General features: G+C 39.4%; 1 protein-coding gene across 4 annotated transcripts in view; it reads left to right on the forward strand.

Annotated features, from left to right (window-relative positions):
- Positions 1-20325, forward strand: part of LOC118409491 (fibrillin-2-like) — a 67598-nt gene that overhangs the window by 33259 nt on the left and 14014 nt on the right. For 3 of the 4 annotated variants that reach the window (XM_035810544.1, XM_035810543.1, XM_035810545.1), the window contains exons 15-35: positions 6810-6932; positions 7428-7574; positions 7800-7850; positions 8158-8283; positions 9008-9154; positions 9562-9654; positions 9976-10101; positions 10373-10501; positions 10954-11079; positions 11388-11513; positions 14434-14556; positions 15166-15417; positions 15899-16021; positions 16421-16543; positions 16734-16859; positions 17097-17225; positions 17647-17769; positions 17983-18141; positions 18578-18646; positions 18864-18989; positions 19421-19546. In XM_035810544.1, coding sequence (XP_035666437.1) covers positions 6810-6932; positions 7428-7574; positions 7800-7850; positions 8158-8283; positions 9008-9154; positions 9562-9654; positions 9976-10101; positions 10373-10501; positions 10954-11079; positions 11388-11513; positions 14434-14556; positions 15166-15417; positions 15899-16021; positions 16421-16543; positions 16734-16859; positions 17097-17225; positions 17647-17769; positions 17983-18141; positions 18578-18646; positions 18864-18989; positions 19421-19546 — 2673 coding nt within the window. Of the gene's footprint in view, positions 1-681; positions 805-2735; positions 2862-3774; positions 3898-4111; positions 4238-4743; positions 4915-5321; positions 5376-6020; positions 6147-6431; positions 6558-6809; positions 6933-7427; positions 7575-7799; positions 7851-8157; positions 8284-9007; positions 9155-9561; positions 9655-9975; positions 10102-10372; positions 10502-10953; positions 11080-11387; positions 11514-14433; positions 14557-15165; positions 15418-15898; positions 16022-16420; positions 16544-16733; positions 16860-17096; positions 17226-17646; positions 17770-17982; positions 18142-18577; positions 18647-18863; positions 18990-19420; positions 19547-20325 lie in introns of all 4 variants that reach the window. The other variant, XM_035810546.1, reaches the window with a different exon arrangement.

Raw genomic sequence — 20325 nt, forward strand, 5'->3', positions numbered from 1 at the left:
GGCAACTCTGGCTACAGCCTGTCTTTTGATGGCACTTCTTGTACAGGTAACCAACCAGATAGCTTTAAATGGACAATTCTTCTACCTCAAACAAAATGATTTTTTTGTTCTGTGTGTTTCTTTGTTTTGTACTCAAGAGCAAAAGGATATGAAATGTATGCCACATTTAAGTGTGCATTGTAACCACTTGTATTGTGAATTTTGAATTATCTGCACTCACACATAGATCGGAGACGGAGGCGCTATGCTAGAACTCCTATCCGCCAGTGACACAAAAACGAAGACTGAGAGGTCACAGATTGTGGGTCAAAGTTCGGGCAGCTTATTACTGTTTTTCACATGTGCACCAAAACATCACTATTGTTCAGTCAACTTTACCAGGGCTAGCCCTTTGTGATAACCCCTGTTAGGTAGCCCTGGCTGTATGTCTTTGTACAGTCAAATAAATCAATCAAATCCATGCCATATATCTCGGGAGAGCCACAGCTTGAGCACTTAAAAGAGCCCACTTAAAAGAACTACCAACCTACCTGGTGTGTTACTCCATGAGGTAGTGTACTGAGTATGCAATACAAACAAACAAACAAGAATGAATGATAGAGAAGATCAGGTGCAGTGCATTTGATACATGATGTTTCTAGGTATAACATAATGGTATGGCATTGATCACCCATGTTTCAGATATCAATGAGTGTTCTCGCAGCAACCTGTGTGCCCACGGCTCATGTACCAACACACTGGGCTCATACCAATGCACCTGCGACAAGGGATGGAAACCTGCTCCCAACCAACTGTCTTGCCTTGGTGAGTCTAATACATTTCCTCAAGATTGCTTCAAGTCAACTGAATCTTATATTTTATAACAACAGACCTTTATTACTAGTATGGAATGAGCATAACATTCTATATACTAATGTCCAGATATCAGAATATTATCCATCACTTTAATGCACATGCTTGGTAATAGCGACCATTTGAGCGAAGGCTCAAATTAATTCATTGAATGCACAAACTTTGACCTCACATGACTCTATGACAGGCTGTGTACTCTCCGTGGCATGGTGTTAGCAGCATGGCTGCATGAGCAAGTTTCATCATATTCACCCACCCTCCCATCCTGTGAATTCCCATGAATTTTATGCACAGTATAGAATTTCTTACCAAGCCCACTCCATTAGAGAGCTGCCAGCCTTCTGAAGACAATGGTGACAAACATCAGACTGTAGTCACAAGGAGAATTAATCTCCAGAGTTTTCCATCTAAAGTCCAGGGGACAGAGGAATGTTTGCCTTGATTCTGGCAGCAGTATTGATTGAACAAAGTTATTCCCTCCCTGTGTTGGGGGTCACTGGTAGCTAGCTGTTCAGTTTGTCTGTATGCTTGTCATTGTGGTTAGAGGTGGAAGAGTTCATTTTCTGGCTTTGGCTTGTTGGAGACTTAACTGCCAAAAAATGTAGCAAGATGTCTCTTTCAATAAATAAACACAAGATAAGGTAGCAACAGATTTAGAAGCCATCCATGGCAGCTGATGTGCATTATAGGCCCAACAGGACCTGAGATCAAGCTTTGACATAACCCTTTCTCCTGGAGACTTTCAATGGAGGTGATAGCTGCTTAGTAGAGACAGAAGGCAGATGTTCTTGCCAACTTTGCTTGTGCTTAGATGTAATTTGCAGTTGAAGATTAAATAACCTTGTCAACCCAATAGTTTCCCAAGTATTTCATCAGGGAGAAGCTTGAAAGATTGACACTAGAGCCATTTTGTCTCAGGAACAAAATATAGATTGCCTTAAATTGACTAACAACATACAGTATACATATAAAGAGGGAGAGGAGCAAGAATCAAATATCTGATTCAAAATATCTGACAGTTACGAGAGAAATTGTGGTATGTGTGCACAATGTTTCTTGACACTTGTGATAAAATAACTTAAGTGGTACTGGCAGTAAGGTCCATTACCCTGGACAAGATTTACTGGAATGTCTAAATACTGTATGAACGGCAATCACAGGAAATAAACCAAATGCTGCACAAGAGGGCTGGAGAAGGTAAAAGAGTTTATAGCCAGACTGCTGTTAAATCATTCAGGATAAGGTATCCCAAGTATGTACCATCAAAGAGCAAAAGTTCAGGTATGAGAGGACAGAAAGCATGTGAGACTTCAGGCAGGTTAAATAGCCAGGATCAAGAAAGGAATTCCACAGAGGGTGTGGCTTCTGTAAGGTTAAAAGTTCTTCTGTAGGGTTGCATAAACAATCTGCCTCTGGGAGATATCAGTCTCTGACAGGATGCTTTCCAGACAATCCACCACTGTTCCATTCTTCCTTTGCTGAATCAAATTTCCTAACAAAAGAAACAGGACACTTTGTCACCTGTTTGCTTGTTTTGTAGAAGCAGCATACATGTATCTTTTGATGTAGTCAAATATCATCAGTCTTGAAAATTCAATTTTTGACCTCTGATAGAAATACAGTTAGTGTTAGGGAAAGGTATTACATGTATATTATATTACTATATATACGTATAAACTAGTCTCTGTAATTGATAGCTATCTTCAAAATATAAGCCTCAGAATGATGTTGTTAAGTGATTTTTGCTTGTCATCTTACTTACTATTTTCTATCGAAACTTTGCAGATATGTGCAGATAGCAATATGTACATCCATACAAAAATTCAGATCACAGTTAGCATTTGTTTTCAGGTGACTGATCTCTATGTATGCCTTTCTCACAGATGTTGATGAGTGCTCTGAGAACGGGCGCGTATGTTCCAACGGTCGCTGCATCAACACACAGGGAAGCTTCCGGTGCCTGTGTGACATGGGGTACAAGTTGGCTCCTGATGGTGCCTTCTGTATCGGTAAGGGCACAATTCTCACACACAGGATGAACAGAGATGAGCCAATGCGTAGCCTGTGTGTCAGAATCTCTCACTCTCAGGAGACTGGTTTGTGGCCAACTCAAGAGTAATATTTCCATTCCTATAAATGTCAATAGGAGCTCTGAACTTTCTGCCACTATGGAAACCAGTCATCACAGCATCTGCCTCCAACTCCATGGTAACAGACAGTTCTCAGTCTGACAATAATTGGATATTTCCAGTTCTCCTGATTTAGAGCTGTTTGCTATCAAGGTTCTATGGTGGAAGGGCTGCTAGAAACATGACTTAGTAAGGCTAAGCTATTGTTCAGGGAAGAAAGGGTGAATGCTCATAGTGTATTACAATGTGTCAACATGTATATGTGGATGCAAAGATAACTTAAAGAGGTCATATACGGAGACTGAAGGAGTTCTCTCTATGGAGTAAATTCTCGCTTCTCCTCAAATAGTTGAATTGATTGAAATGGCCAACAAAGAGTGGTTCAAGATAGTGAATTAGCTATTGATGGAAAAGAATTATTGTATTGTTCGGAGTTTAGAATTGTTTCTCTATGAATCTAACAGTGTTAGCATACAATTCACAATTTCAACCTATAATTTTTTTCAACATTTTTGAGCTGTAAGGTATCACCACTTCACAATATTGTGAATATACATTGCACAACTCAATGCTGTACCCAATGGAAATGCACATGTTTCAGAACACCATCATTTCAGTACCATGGACAGGAAGCACTTTGACGTTTCCTTTCCTTTGAATGAATGAATGAATTGTATGACTTTTAAACAGCAAATTTACAAACATACACATGTTAGTACAAGTAACATAGTGTAGCATATACATTTTTAATGTTGAACACCTGTAATTCTCCAGCCCTTTTGTTATGTTGCAGACATGGATGAATGTGACACCACTGGAATGTGTTCTAACGGTGTCTGTATCAACATGGATGGCAGCTTCAAGTGCGTCTGCAACCCAGGCTACAAGCTGGCACCAACAGGAAAACTCTGCTTGGGTAAAAAACAACCCATACTCAACCATGCTACCCAGTAGCTATAAGTTAAAATCAAACCAGAAAAAATTGAAGCATCTTTGAAAATCAATGTATTTCTTCTAAATAGATCTAAATGAATGGGTATCAGATAAAAGTTTCATATTTTTTCTGGTGGTGGTGGTGTTTACAATATTACACATTCTTCCAACTGGCATTGTACTTTTTTTTAAATCAGATATTGATGAATGTGATGAGAGGCCCAACATATGCAAGATGGGGACATGCATCAACAATCAGGGTTCCTTCCGCTGCGAGTGTCCGGCTGGGCTCACCATCGACATCACTGGCAGAATATGTGAAGGTGCTCAAATATACTCTATAGTTAACATAATTAGTTCTTTCATGTACTTACATGTACGTATTTTTGAAATGTAAACAAGACTGTAAACTGTTATTTATAGTTAATCTTCCATGTCTGAATGTTACATGACTAATTTGTGTGTCAACATTTATAATCTGGAATTCAGCATTGTCAGTCAACATTCTAGGTGGTATGAAAAGGCCAAGAAGCAAGGGTACTGGACATGAGATGGAAAGGTCATGGGGGTGATTCCTGGCATTCCTGGCTAGATGCTGTACCCATTGGAAATACACTTAATAAACTTTCCTAACTCCAGCCAGGTGTAAAAATTGGGTGGGGTGGGATAGTGAAATGTGGTGAAAGAAAGGACTCTGTCTTCCATGCCCTATAGCTAGACACAGTGGATTAACAACCGATTGCCCCCGACAGCTTTTGAAAGGCTATCATGATGGTACTTACTTTACATTTACCAACATTTCTGAATTAAATATCTTTTTTTTTTCCAGACACACTGCAAGGAGTGTGTTATCAGGACATATTAGGCAGTGGCCAGTGTGTCAGTCCCATTGACATGCGAGTTACTAAGTCCTACTGTTGCTGTGCCACTGCCATGATGTCCAAGGGCAAGGGACTAGGCTGGGGAGAACCCTGCGAATCATGTCCTCAAGTGGCTAGTCGTAAGTTGCCAGTGGAACAATTATGTTTCTCCATTGGATGTGATGAAATTTGATATAGCTACTAACACTTATACATGTAATTCGTTTACTTAAGTGCACCTGTCTAAAAATTGAGTTACACTGTTGCGTAGCATAGCATGCACATGAGTACTTTATCATCAACCTTCAAGTCACTGTTATGTATTTATCCAAAGATACATTTAGTTTTCCAGTTCAAATATGTTTTATACTGTCTCTTTGTACAATCCATGATTTGCATGGTATGCAGCAAAATGAGGTATCAAGATGATCAACACAAATCTATGAATGTGTTAAGTCTTTCTTAATGATGTTGTAGAGGGTTTTGAAGTATAGCTCCTGCATATATAACCCACAAGCCTAGACTTCTATTTTACTTTCTCTTACAGCTGAATACCAAACACTGTGCATGCACGGAAATGGGAAGGACCATGATGGAAGAGGTTAGTTGTTATACGTGTGCTTCAGTAGGTAAGATGTCACATATGGAAGTTATTGTACTTGACTCCTGAATCAAAACTGAATGTTCTGGCTTAACCTGTATTATATCTTCAAGACATACACAGAGTCTGTCTTGGATTATCTACTGTGCAATCTTGTACTAATAGCTTCAATCTGCATTAAATGTCTACAGTTTTAACCCTAAATAAGTTAGAGTGTTTGTTCTTCTGTCAACAAGCAGTTGTGTTCAACGTTGAGTTTGCTTGTAAGGCTTGGTTACCAATTTGTTCTGAAAGGGCTGTATAACCATGAAACTCTTTATAGTGGTTAGATGGTTTGTCAATAAGATTGCATTGTTTAATCTTCACCAAGAAAGTTATATTTTCTGTGTTGCATTTGTTTTGTTTTGTTCCCAGCATAGCTCAAGAAATTGTAGATGGATAGTTGTGATATTTGGTTTTTGGTTTCCGTGAAGGGTAAGGTGAACTTCAAAAATGGCCTCTGGTACTGCAGCAGAACTTCCAGTTTTGATATCTCATATTATGCCTAATTTATGAGAAACATTATTCTTGAAAAAGGGTGGGGAAACAGCATTTTGGGGATGTATGAGGTCTTGGAACTCTAGCTATTTCTGTTTCCCTCATCAGACATTGACGAGTGCATGATGGACCCCTACCTGTGTGAAAATGGAGCCTGCCTGAACGAGAATGGAGGATACACATGTAAATGTAACTTGGGCTTTGAGGCTGATCCAACTGGGCACATATGTACAGGTAAGCCTGCTTTGTTATGGATGAAATATACTTTACCTACATTAGCATGACATCTCATTTGTGTTACTTAACAACAGGTGTAGAGCTTTGACGTTCAGCTCAGGAAATTGAATGAACTGGGGTCATGTATCTTTAAGATCACACGCCTGAAGTGATCTGAAGGGCAAAAGGACAATTGAGTTTCTTTAAATTTCATTCCCAATTAGATGATGACCTTAGAAATTTTGCACACAGACACATAAAAGATAGTAACATTACCTCTTTCATCCATTTTGATATATACAGATATTGATGAGTGTGTTGTGGACAATCTCAACTGTCAATATGGCATCTGCCGCAACACCCCTGGCAGCTTCATGTGTGAGTGTAACGATGGTTATCAGCTGAACACCCGCTCCATGAGGTGTGAAGGTAAGAGAAATGTTCCAAATATTCTCAGCTTTTTCAGAACTGTTGTGTTACTTCGTTTGTCTGACCGACTCAATGCAATTAACAACATTTTTAGTACTATCTTTTTGTGCTTGGCATGATAGAAATGTATTACTGTAAGACAATGATTGCAATCAAGCCATTGAACCTCCTTGTGCCTGAAGAAAAGGTACAATGGTATATTCAAGTACAAGTTGTTGTTTAATCTTTGAAATGGTTGTCTTCCCTGCAAAGATTTGGATGAGTGTGTTGAGTCGCCTTGCGTGAATGCAAGATGTCAGAACTTACTTGGCAGCTTCAGATGTGAGTGTGACCAATACTACCTGACTCTGGACCCTACTGGAAGAACATGCCTGGGTGAGTCAATGTCATTGTCTTGCTTTTGTAGTCTTATAGAGCTGCCCCCATGCACATTAGTTAAGAATTGCAGTGTAAGTGATTACTTAGTAGCAAGTAAAACTATCTGAAGCAAGTGTCCTGTTTGATCAAGTGAAACAATTTGCAAATGCCCTTATTTGCATAATCAATCAGAAACACACTACTTCAAAAGGCTAAAATCTTTTGGCAAAGTTATGGGGTCTTGACTAGTTTTTGTGTAAGTTCACTTCCACTGTTCTGCCTGTCACAACCAACACCTTCTGATCTGGTGCCTCCACAATTCTTTTTACAGCTTTTCTAAGCTTTTGACCTTCCAGACCCGGAAGCTAACTATCCGTAACAGATTGTACAAGAAAACCTCAGCAGCTAACGTCCACTGGTATGCACCAATATCTCAACTCCTTGCTAGATGACAATAAAAATGGTTATGAAATATCAAATTTGATATTAATGCTTCTGCATGATTTGTTTCAGATGAACGGCGTGGCACGTGTTGGTTGGCTATCCGAGACGGGCGCTGTGAAGAAAACATCAATGGAGAGACTCTGAAGGAGGACTGCTGTGCCTCATTGGGGGCAGCATGGGGCAGCCCCTGTGAGCCATGTGAGAAGGATCCGTCAAGTGAGTGTCACAGGATGTTTTGTACTACATCTATGCATGTTGGGACTGACTTGCAACCATTGTGGACAAGCATATGCTTGGTTTGCTGTTGTTGTCTTTGCTTATAGTGAGGTCTTATAAAATCGTAGTGTACAATCACCTGTTTGATTACAGTCAAGTTGGCTTTCAAATGTGCAAGACAAATACTTTAGAATTCATCATTTTTGTGTTTCTTTCACATGACAGAACGGAAGTGTGCACTTGGATACACTTACCAGAATGGCGTGTCTTGCGAAGGTAGGTTCATATACTTGTAAACAACAAACTTCTCTACCAATTGAGATAGTACCAGGAATTTGATTTATTCTGTAAAGAAATTAACTTTTAGTTATTAACTGCATAGCAAAGTATATTTCAATGGGCATGAGATGATATGTCTGTCATACATGTATAACCAGTTCATGATCATACAAATATGTACTTTACTGTGCTACTGTGCTTTACTGATTTACCTACCTAAGTAGACACTAATCTTACTTCATAAGGATGTTAATCAAGGTACAGGCTGTAACTTCTCCATGACCTTTCTTTTTGTTTTCTGTAGATGTGAATGAGTGTGAAGTTTTCCCCAACATTTGTGACAATGCCAGATGTGTCAACACTCCCGGTTCCTACCGTTGTGAGTGTTCACCAGGCTTGACACTGGACAATTCAGGAAGGAGGTGTATTGGTAGGTCTATCTTTAAACTAGTTACTATAGGCATAATTCAAGTTGTGCAACACACAAACGTTGATAAAGACATCCAACTAAAACATTATGTAATAATATCGGGTGTATTTGCAGCCAGTGCCATAGGCAGGTACCCAAATTGTTGAGTAATGAGGCTATTAACGTGGTTGAGGCACCTCCTCGAGCACGGGACCCCCGTTTTACGTCCCTCTCGGAAGACTATTTCGTGGAAAGCCTCGTGAGGCTACAGCAATCCGGACATCCTTGGTTGGTCCCCCATCCAAGCACTGTCCGGACCCCGCGTTGCTTAACTTCCGAGATCGAGGGATCGGGTGTACCAACGCGCCACGCGGCCATATACAAAATAAGTCAAAGTCAAATGGATTCTCAGAGTTGTAACTTTCATATATTATCCTCTATTACCCATCAGTCACACACACAAAGGCCTTCATAAACTTTTTTCAGAACTCCTTTTCGAGTTTTAACATTCAGCAAGAAGACCACTAATATTATACATTTTCTGTATTGTTTCATTGTCATCTAAAGCCTTTGAAATAAGAAAAAGAATGTTTAGTCCACCTGCACCTGTAACGTTAATTGTTTAATCATACATATTACAAGTAATACTTGTAACGTTAATACCAATGTCATGTAGAGGGAACAGTAACCTTATCTCAGAGGATTCATTGAAATGTAACATACTTTCTTGTCTTGACATTGACAGATGCCCGTCAGGAGTTCTGTTACCTGGAGTACCGTTATGGCCAGTGTCAGCGGGAACTCCCCATCCCTGTACGCACGTCCATCTGCTGCTGCTCTATCGGATCAGGCTGGAGTGAAGACTGTATCTCTTGTCCCCGCCCAGGAACAGGTGATCTCAGCTAAAAAAGCAGAAAAGTGAAAGTGCCCTTAAACCAGTTAAGGTCACTAAAGAGTTCCACTGATGTTCCACTGATTGTGACAGAGAAGGCAGACACTATTTAGAATATTTTACAGATATATAGGTATTATTGGGAAAATTTCCCTTGAAATGAACAGTGAGTGGACCACGCTTAACGTCCCATCTTAAGGATTGTGAAGCTTTCCAGTAGCATGTACAGTGTATGTCAGATAAGGGACACTCCTTGTTGGACTGCTATCTACAAGACTTAATATTTAATGCACGATTGAATTCAGTTCTGATTGAATTCTGTCATCTCCCTCTCTGGACATACTGTCACACTTTGAGTCTTGCCAAGGGTGATCTAGAAGCTAGAATTGTCTTCTTCCTTTCTTTAGATAAGTTCAATGAACTGTGTCCCAAGGGACCTGGGTTTGCTCAGCAGCCACCAAAAGGAGGAGACATTCTGGATGGAGGCTTATTCTTCCAAGGTAACATTACATTTAAGCTTTTACTTTCAAATCAGCTTAATATGTAGAAGCATACGTTATTTTAGACTCTAAGAGCTGCATGATAAGTTGATAGGCATAAAAGGGTTATGCTGTACTTTAACAGTTGGTGATAGATCTAATTCTAAATGACTAAATGCATGCAATCTTTTATGTTTCCACTCTTGTCCTTAGAAAATGTAGGAAGATTTAGTAGAGAAAAACTATGTCATGCAAAAATGATGCCTTCAATGTGCTATGCAAGCATTGTAATAATGCAGTATGAGTACAGGAGAGTTGACAATGCTGTGTTGCTGAATACAGATATCAACGAGTGTGTGATGTTCCCGTCACTGTGTCACCACGGGCGATGTCGCAACACCATCGGCAGCTTCCGCTGTGAGTGCGAGGAGGGCTACGACTTGGACCATGCAGGCAGGAACTGCACAGGTGATTATATCTTAGTGTTTTGTCATCCAATAAAGATATGATGATGATGATCATCCAATAACATGTTTTATCACATGTTTTATTTGACACTGCCTGAAGTAAATAGGTATCAAATAAGGTATTTCCATTAAGTGCTTAGAAGGGTATTGATGAGAAAGTTATCCTTACATATTTTGCTTTAAAATTAAGCAGTCAAGTTCCCACTATGGTAACAAAACTTCATGCACAGTGTTATTGTCATTTAAACCTTGAATGTGTTTGTATATTTCAGATATTGATGAATGTGGCATTGCTTTTGGCATCTGTGGCAACGGTACCTGTGTCAACCTGGAGGGCAACTTCATGTGTAACTGTAACCCTGGGTATGAGAGTGGCTTCATGGGCATGAGAACTTGCATGGGTGAGCAACAATGTGCTAATGGTGTCCTGTAATACCTTTTGTTACTTTTTGTAAATAAGTCTTGCTCTGGATTTTAACTGTTTCAAGATGAATTTCCATAAGCCGCTTGCTAGCATGGATGGCAGCTATCCTCCCAAAGATAAACATGATATTCTTGATGTAATCAATCAATCAATCAACCAGTTGATCGATCAACCAATCAATCAATTTGTGGGCATCAATTTATGGTGCATAGTGGGCGTATACAACTACCAGGATCACAGGACCACCAGTTGGCTCTGGTAACACAGAATATACAAATTAGGTTTAATCAAGTGCAGGTAAGAACTTCAAAATAAAAATTAATGAGAATGACACTTACAATCACATAGATGAAGACACTTTTAAAAAATACCTTTTAGTTTAGAAGAAACTCATGAAAGATTTTGTGGTAATCTTGCTTCTTTCTGCAGATATCAATGAGTGTGAGAGGAATCGACACCTGTGCAGAGGGGGCGTCTGTATCAACACACCTGGCAGCTACAAGTGTAACTGCCCCGCTGGCCATGAGCTCAACTCTGCTGGAACTGCTTGCAAGGGTTAGTTCACCATTGTAATGAATAAGTTTGATAAGGATCAAAAGAAAGTAGAACATAAGTTCATGATGGCATCAAGATTTTTCAAATGAGTATACATTTAAGTCATTAAGGTTACAGTGTATTACTTACATGTACATGTACATTGAAAGATCACTAGTCTTCTTTATTTTCCGATGATGAAATGTGTGTTGTTTTAAGAAACTGAGGAGGAAGAGAGGTGTAAGGTTATTCTGTTCTATATAATGGGAAGATTTTTTTGTGTCATATGTGATTGTTTTTACAGGATACTTTCATTGCTTTCTTTGCAGATATTGATGAGTGTAGCATGAACAGTGATGTCTGCTCCAATGGCAGATGTATTAACGTGATGGGGAGCTTCCAGTGCCTGTGCAGCAAGGGCTACTCTGAGACAGATAACAGGAGGAGCTGTGAAGGTATATCTCGTTATTAACTTAGAAGTGTTAGGGATGTTTAAAGACAAATTTGCAATCCAGAAATTTGGATATTACTCTAGATCAGCTGATAGGGTATGCCTCCTCCAAGTCTGTGATATAAGTTAAAAGTTCAAGCAAATACGGAAGAACTGTATACAGAAGAATGGCAAGTTGACATACTCATACAGCATGTAAAAATGTTCTGTAATCATGTCCTGAATTTAAGCTTGTTACATGACTAAGACAAGTACAGTGAAGGTGAGACAGGTAGAGGTCACATGTACATTATGTATTTCCCTCAGACACTATTGTCTTGGATCCTCTTGATTTGTACTTTTCCTCTTGTATCCTCTATCTGGCTGTAGTGACCTGAATATGCCACTTGTAAAACCTCCAGATTTATCCCAGACAAAGATACATGCTGTTCCTGAACTCCTCCTATTCTCCCTTAGCAACCAGCAGTCACTGGGATGTGTTAGCCATGATTGGAACTGACAATATAGAAATATGTAGTCCTGCCTAAAGCAGTCACATTACATTGAATCTTGTCCTAAAGGCTGCACATGCTTTATCTAACAGATTATGTTTGGCTGTTAATTCCCACTTGCCAGCTTTTATGATACGTTAATGAATGGATATTTTTGTAATACTGGAGGTAAAGTACATCACTTTTTCATCATCACTTTTTAAGACCATTTTAATCTATCATAAATTGTAATGCTACCATGCCAGGCTAATCCTGGTGCTGTAGAACATTCTGTTTGGAGGCCAAGAACAACAAGGTAAGGTCAAGGTTGGGTCGTTTGTTTTGGGGCTGACCCAGTATAACTAATCTAAGGTTTACATCCATGTGAAAAGAGAAAGGGACTTGATTTGGGTGATTCCCAAGCTAAGGTTATGTGGTTTTGGCACTGTGAGTTTCCAGCAAACCCAACTCTGCCAGGTCATGGAGTAGCTGCATCAAAATGGTGGTGAGTGAGTAACCTCTCCAGAGGATGCTTTGAAGTATACTGCTGTGTATTCCTCGGTAGGTTCATTAAAGACCACCTGGAATAAGAAATCTGGAATAGTAGTTGACCCATGTGTAATGCAGGTTTTAAAAAATCTAATGATTCCAACATGGTATTTATTCCAAAAGCTGTAGTTGACAATATGTGCATGCATTCAATGTAGTTCTTCAGAATGAGTTGATGGGGGTTATAGTTCCAAGTGCTGAACAGTTAACATAGTTTCATAGATTATCATGTATGACTATGATATGATCATAATCATGTAAAAACAAGAATGACTACTATGAGCCTTTCAAAATGAGCTGAACACTAATTTTGTGAAGAAGACATGGAATGTACATGTTTGTACAGGCCAGGCTAGACTCATATCTGTCCCCAAACGACTACAATCTATTAGCTTAAAGCAGGCAAAATGGCTCCAAGATTTTCCCCCTGCATCTGGTAATGATGTTAGTCAGAGTAAGCGTCAAGTGTCACCGACCTGTAGAACAGTATTTTCCTTTAAGTTCTGACTTCTCGTTTAACAGCCTGGTCGATCAAACTCAAACCACCTGCTCGTCTTTTCAGACAGTGTCTTCCATTAACCTTGGGCTCCCAGATAACATCTGAGGATAAAACTTGAAGTTTGTCTGGTGACATAAATTGAAACTTGTCAAATTAATGTTTGCTGAAATGACTTTATTTTTCAAAATTACATGGCATATCTAAGATTGAAAGAAATGTTTTACAGGGAGAATCTTATATTGTGGCCACCGGTAAATGTAGCAGTTACATTCCAGGGTCTTGTATTGTAATGTTTTGCTAAACATTGTGTTGTATAATGTACATGCTAAAGTGTTGTACATGTAGCACAACATGCCAGCCTATTGCACTGTAGAAATTGCTGCAGGCTGAAGGGTTTCTTTCAGGGGGAGAATCCACTGCATTAATAAAATTTCCACATCTGGATTGATGCACAGAGGGGGGCAACTGAGTAGCTGTCCAGCCAACAGACTGTGATGATGTCTCCAATCTTGCTTTTTACACATTTGCTCTTCTCCCCATGGCCCCAAACTCTACTAATGGATGGTGCATATATCAAAAGGAGAAGCTCCTTTCGTGACCTCCTTGATGGCCTTGATATTAAGTCTTGAGGTTACAACAAGCTGGCAAATCTTACACATACTTGGCAGCCTTGCTGTAGCCCAGTAGGAATTACAATGACTCCATAAGGGGCACAGAGTCAAACAACAAATGTGGAAGTTGTTTTGTGATAATTGGATGACAGAAGCAGTGTTGAAGTCAGTTTCTGTGGAAGGTGTTGGTCAGGGTTGAGGGCAGGTGGGATGATATTCAATAATACCCTCTCTGTGCTGAACACCTTGGTTGCCTTGCTGTCGCAGATGACACCCAGGCCCCGCAGGCAAGGTCACAAATGTAGGCAGTTTATCTCACTCAATCTAGATTCTTGTATCTTTGCCAGGTTGGCCTCTGAAGGTGAATAGGCATCAATGTAAAAGATTCCTCTGTTATCAGTCGCATTAGACTTTGATAATCATGACTGAATGCTTCATGTCACACTTTTCGTTTTGGTGTGTCATTCATTGAGTTTGATTAAGGACATGTACATTGTAATATTACATGTGTAGTTAACATTACCTTGTACTAACCGTCCTGCTGAGTTTGTTTAGTTCCAGTCTAGGCCATCTTAGAAAGTCCCCCAGACCTTCCAAAAGGAGCCTCGTCTAGAGGGCATTTACCATGAATATGGGAACACCATGATCTAAGATCTTGCTAATATCACGTTGTGCTGCTTGCGCTATTAATCATTGAAATGTCAGATGTAATATTGGTGCTGAATATCTTATTTAATATATCGTTAAGCAGGGTTAGATAAACTCGCTTCATGAAGTGCTATTTACTTCTTGCAGATTTTGATGAATGCTCTGTAAATAATGGAGGATGCCAGACCTCTTGTACCAACATTGTGGGCAGCTTCGAGTGTAGCTGTGAGCAGGGATATGTACTTGGACCAGACAAGAGGAGATGCATGGGTGAGTAAAAGTGCTTTTACTCTTACATGTACACAGTGAACAGCTTCAATCATGTCATCTGATTTTTTGCAATGATTTTCATTTACATGTTACTGCAAGTGCCAGAACCACCTTTCACCTTTATCCATGAGGTAACCTATATCAGTCATTTAATAAAAAAACAAGGTACTTAGGGACATCAAGTCGACTAATGTCGTTTCAAACTACAGCATTTTAAAAATATTGCTGTTTGAAACCACAATCCTTCGATTTAATATCCCTAAATATATTGATTTCAAAAACGACGGATTTAGGTTACCACGCGGATGAATGTGAAGCAGCATTACATTTTCCATGGAAATGCTACATGTAACTTCAGAAGAGCCATTGAAATTTTGTTTCAAATTCATATTTATTGTTTTTGAGTTTTTAGGTTGATGGTGCATGTGTGTGTGTGTTTCCCTTTCTGCTATCTACTTTCAAATTGGTAGGACAACTATGATGTTTGGAAGTATCAAAAACTTCTACAAGTGGTGGATATATATTAAATGGTCCTGATATTGATACATGTACGTGTACTTGAATGAAAAAGATAATTTGTTCACATTTCATCCAACCTTCTGCTGACAGATGTGGATGAGTGTGCAGACACCCCGGACCTGTGTGGGGGTGGAATGTGCACCAATGAGCCTGGCACCTACAGCTGCAACTGTATCGACGGCTTCATCACGGAGCCTTCTGGCAAGATGTGCATGGACGTGGACGAATGTGACCTCAACCCCAACATCTGTCAGAACGGGCAGTGTGAGAACACCAGGGGGTCCTTCACCTGTCTCTGTGATCCCGGATATTCTGTTAAGGGCGAGGGAGAGGGATGCACAGGTGAGGAGTTTTTATCTAAAGGACAGGAAAGAGACCATGTACAGAATAGTTATGAACTTATGCACCTCGGAGGTTGTACCAGTAATTTACCTTCTCCTCTACATGCCAAGATTAAAATTTTACCCATGTAAGGGCTTCCTCAGGCTACAGGTCATAAAGTAGAAGTAGACAACGTATCCTTATCTAAAACTCTGGATTTAGTAGAAAAGTGGCGAGTATTGTAGTGTCAGTGAACCAACTAGGACACTACCCAGGCAATGAATTTGGCACTGACAATATCATAATATTGCATAAAGATCGGTGACCTTTCAGGATACTTGTAACGTTATATGGCATTTCAAATTGCTATTTTGCACAGTGCAATGAATGGACATACTGTGTTTATTGTATGTTAGCTCAGTTTTTACATTTATTGTAATGTCTACATGTTCAATGCCAACATTGAGGACAGATGTAAAGTATTTTTCACCCTGTACCACAGATGATGATGAGTGTGAGCTGGGCCTAGCACAATGTGACATCCACGCAGACTGTTCCAACACAGATGGGTCCTATATCTGTATCTGTAGGAAGGGCTACATAGGAGATGGAGTCATCTGCAATGGTTAGTCAAAGTCTGTTTGTTCATCAATTTTACTTTAAGCTGTGCCTGTTACATGTGCTGCTAACTGAATGTCACCACAGGACAGTTGCGTCTTCTTGAACTATTGCTGCAAAATTTATGAAACATTTTAGGCCTATCTGATTTGGGGGTCTTGGATTAAGTTTTCAGAAATGATTCTAAAATACAATATCAACATGAAAAAAATCTTTAGAGAGCCTTTAGAGAGAATTTAGTCGTTTTTTTTTCTAATCCTCTGTTTTTGCCTTGTTCTCTGGTTGAAATTTTGGTAAGAAAGTAGAAAATTGATTGGTGTGTTATTTAACAGTTAATGGTAAGAAAGACACCATTTAAGCTGTAAAAGTGGAACTGTTGTCAGGGAACTGTTGTGTGATTTTCCAGATCTGGATGAGTGTCTGGAGGGGACCAGCACCTGTGATCCTAATGGCAACTGCATGAACATCCCTGGCTCCTACACCTGTGAGTGTAAGCAAGGTTTCCAGGGCGATGGCTTCTTTTGCAGAGGTAAGGCTGACTCTGTCTACTGAAGTGCACAATTGCAATGTACATCACCAAATTTGCTGTAAGATTAAATCAGATACAGTAGATTCAGAAATACTCATAATGTCTTCTGTAATAAGTAAATTATTTTAATGTCACGTATTCAACAATATCAAAGAAAATGTTAAACTGAATCTTTGTTCCCACGGTACAGATCTCGATGAGTGTGCCATCAATGGCCGCCTGTGTGAGAATGGGCAGTGCCTCAACATACCTGGCAGTTACTCCTGCGACTGTGACATGGGCTTCGTACCTCACAACAGAGACAGGGAGTGTATAGGTAAGACAACGGTTCAATACTAAACTGCAGGTTTCTTTTGAGGTGTTATTAAACCTTAGATAAAAACTGCTCTGAGGCTGTAACAAGTACATGTACACAATATGTATCAAACCATGTTGTACATTGTACCTGGTCTTAATACAGATCATATTGTTTTTTTCCTGAAGCCCAATTTAATATCACACTGTTAGTCATGTACTGATTATTTAATGAGTTGTCTTTCAATCTGAATTTCAGACATTAATGAGTGTGCATCTTTTGACGGAAACATCTGTGTCAACGGAGAGTGTATGAACTTGCTGGGAACCTTCAAGTGCATGTGTGACATGGGATACGAGCTGGATAAGAGTGGTGGAAACTGTACAGGTTTGTTTAACCTTTATAAGATTGATGCTGTTGCAAAAGAGCACTTATTAATGTCTCTATTGTTTCATTAAAGCAGTTTAAGCTGGCATTCCTAATGATTCTATAATGTTCTTTGTAAGAGAAACACTTTTCATAAGAGAACATTAAATTTTACCATTAAGCATCCTTTACAAGATGTTAAGGAATTTTTGTAGCCCTAGTTTGCATGCCATTTTTTTTCTGTCAGAATTATGATTAAGCTACATAATTATCTCAATTTACAATTATCTGTTGATAGTAATCTTACATTATGCAGAATGTTTATCTGCATTTTGTTGCATGTCAGAAGTTTAGATAATTGTCAATATGTGATTTCTTAAACCTGAGGTACTAGTATTAGTTGACCATAATGTTGTGCTTACTTTTTCTCCCCACAATCCAGATCAGAATGAGTGTAACCTGAAGGAAAAGTGTCTGAATGGAATATGTACCAACTTCCCTGGTGGCTACACCTGCGACTGTCCTCCCAACTTCATCTCCAACACTGCTGGGACTGGCTGTGTTGGTGAGTGAACTGTTTTTGCAACTTTACTGAGCATGCAAAATCAACTTTGACTTGACTTGACTTTGAATCCGTGATTGCCCTCAAGTTGACATTCTGTCAGCTATTCTGGATCTCTGCCTGATTTACATGACCTAGGGCTTCTTGATTATTGCAATCTGTCTTCACAAATATTCCAAATATCGAAATTCTATAACGATTGTTGCCCCTTGTTAGACCCCAGGAGAGGGCTTTGCTACTTTGACTACCAGGAGCGGGGAGATGTGGAGGTGTGTACGCAGGATGTGGGATCAGACATGTCCCGAGCTGCATGCTGCTGCAGTCTGGGACAAGCCTGGGGAGACCCGTGTGAACCCTGTCCTCCCGTCAACTCAAGTAAGTTCTACTTTTGAGATCGCATGGAGCTTTCTAAGAAATGACTTGTTTGAGTTGCTCTGGTATCTCTGAAAATACGGGAATCTTTTAAATGGTCTCCACCCCTTTTATGTTTAAATTTACAATTTTCAGTCTCTTTTGCACTTCCCTCCTGCCATTCACCACATAGATGCATTTCCTAAGACCATAGAAGTTTGCTACTGTAGATTACAGTATTTGTTTTATAGCTACAAATGTAAATGCCCATGTTGTCCCTATGGGCAGATTGGACCGATGAACTAAAGGATAATATTGCTATTTTACACTTACAATTTGCACATGTAGATGTATGTTGTCATGTTCTTGAGCAAAGAACAACTCTGAGGGGACTGTCATTCTTATCAGCTGTTATTGACTGTGCCTTGTGTACATGTTTGTCGCTGTGTTTCTTCTGCAGCTGAATACAATACACTGTGTCCGGGTGGTGAAGGCTTTAAACCCAATGATGTCACTGTCATTTTGGAAGGTAAGGTTTGATTAGGCTTACTCTTCATCATTTACATGTAGACCATGAACACACGGCTGATGATTTAGTATGTGATGAAATTCAATATTCATTGTGTCTCATGGCTAATTATTAAAGTTTATTCAGTAGAAGCATGGTGGTACATTTTTTTTGAAAAAAATGACATGCATAAACTGTGCCAGTGTGATCCATACAATGTATATCTTTGAACCTACAGATATTGATGAGTGTATGGAGTTGGTGGGCCTGTGTCAGGGTGGCATGTGTGTCAACACGTTTGGCAGCTTCACCTGTGAGTGTCCCCGAGGCTTCACATTGGACAGAGACTCCCGCACCTGTAATGGTATGTCATTTTTAGTATTTTGCATTTTAGTTCATAGCTGTAATGCTAGTTTATGTTTACCCATTGGATAACATATAGTAAATGTATCCAGATCCGTTGTTCATAAAAGTGGGGTATTCAGGAATATACATGTGTGCTTAATGCAACACCAGTAATACATGTACTGCCAGAACGGAAAAGTTTAGAGACAAACTTTGAACACTTGTTACACTCTTTACAAATATGGAATGTTTTAAGTTACAAGCTGTTAAAATGTGCAAAAGATTACATGAATTTTGTGTGTGAGTGATATTGTTGTCAGTGAGTGTTTCATGGTTCTGAAAGTGATTGGTAGTGAACACTGTCACAGTGATACTCTTCATTTAGCCAAGTTCAGAATGTAAACAGCATGTACACAATCAAATTGATGCTTGTATTTGACACCCTTACAGACATTGATGAGTGCCTGATTGACCCCACCATATGTGGAGCAGGCACCTGTCTGAACACAATTGGCAACTACACCTGTGTATGTCCTAATGGTCACATGGCCATCAACGGTGGTCGCAGCTGTATGGGTAGGTGCCTTTTTCCCATGCTGGTTGTTGATCACAATATATAACATGATTCATCTTTGATTATAATCTGATTATCAATGACTTGTGGTAATATATATTAAAATGTACATTACCATAACTCATTGATGTACCATGTATACACCTTTCTCACGCGGCGGCCATGATAGATCTAAAACGAGTTCAATGTGGCAAACAAAAGGCTGTCCATCATAATTAGCAGTTCGACCAATGGTAGCCTGCCAATTAGGAAATCGACCAATAAGTGAATGACTGCAAATTCGTTAAAAATTTGCATTATTATGTTTTTATTTTGCATCTCTTAAGGGACTATGGGGTCAGTCTACACTACTCTAAATTGCTACATCTTTCGGTGCATAACACTTCTTGTAATATTTATTATTCTATCTTATATCATGAAAATTTGTGTGGTTTGGGGGAAAACTAAATGGGACCTGATTTTAGAAATAAGTTTTGTCTGTTTGCCTCATTGACCTCTTCTTCGATCTATCATGGCCGCCGCGTGAGAAAGGTGTATTGCAAAGTCTTAGTAAAAGTGATGTTTAGTGTGGCTGCATTAGATGATTTGTTGGACTTATTTTATATGTTAACTGTTCATTTGCTCTATGTTCATTAATTTCCGGTTAGCTGTTGAGGTAAGGATTCAGATTGAAATTTACTGGCTAAGTCTTTGAATGTAATGAGTAGATACTATTCTGAGTGACTGTTCAAATCTCGTAATTCAGCCTTCAGCCAGCAACCAGCAGTGGTCACAGTGCTCT

The sequence above is a fragment of the Branchiostoma floridae genome, chromosome 2 (genome assembly GCF_000003815.2).
Source record: "Branchiostoma floridae strain S238N-H82 chromosome 2, Bfl_VNyyK, whole genome shotgun sequence".
NCBI classification, from domain to species: domain Eukaryota; kingdom Metazoa; phylum Chordata; class Leptocardii; order Amphioxiformes; family Branchiostomatidae; genus Branchiostoma; species Branchiostoma floridae.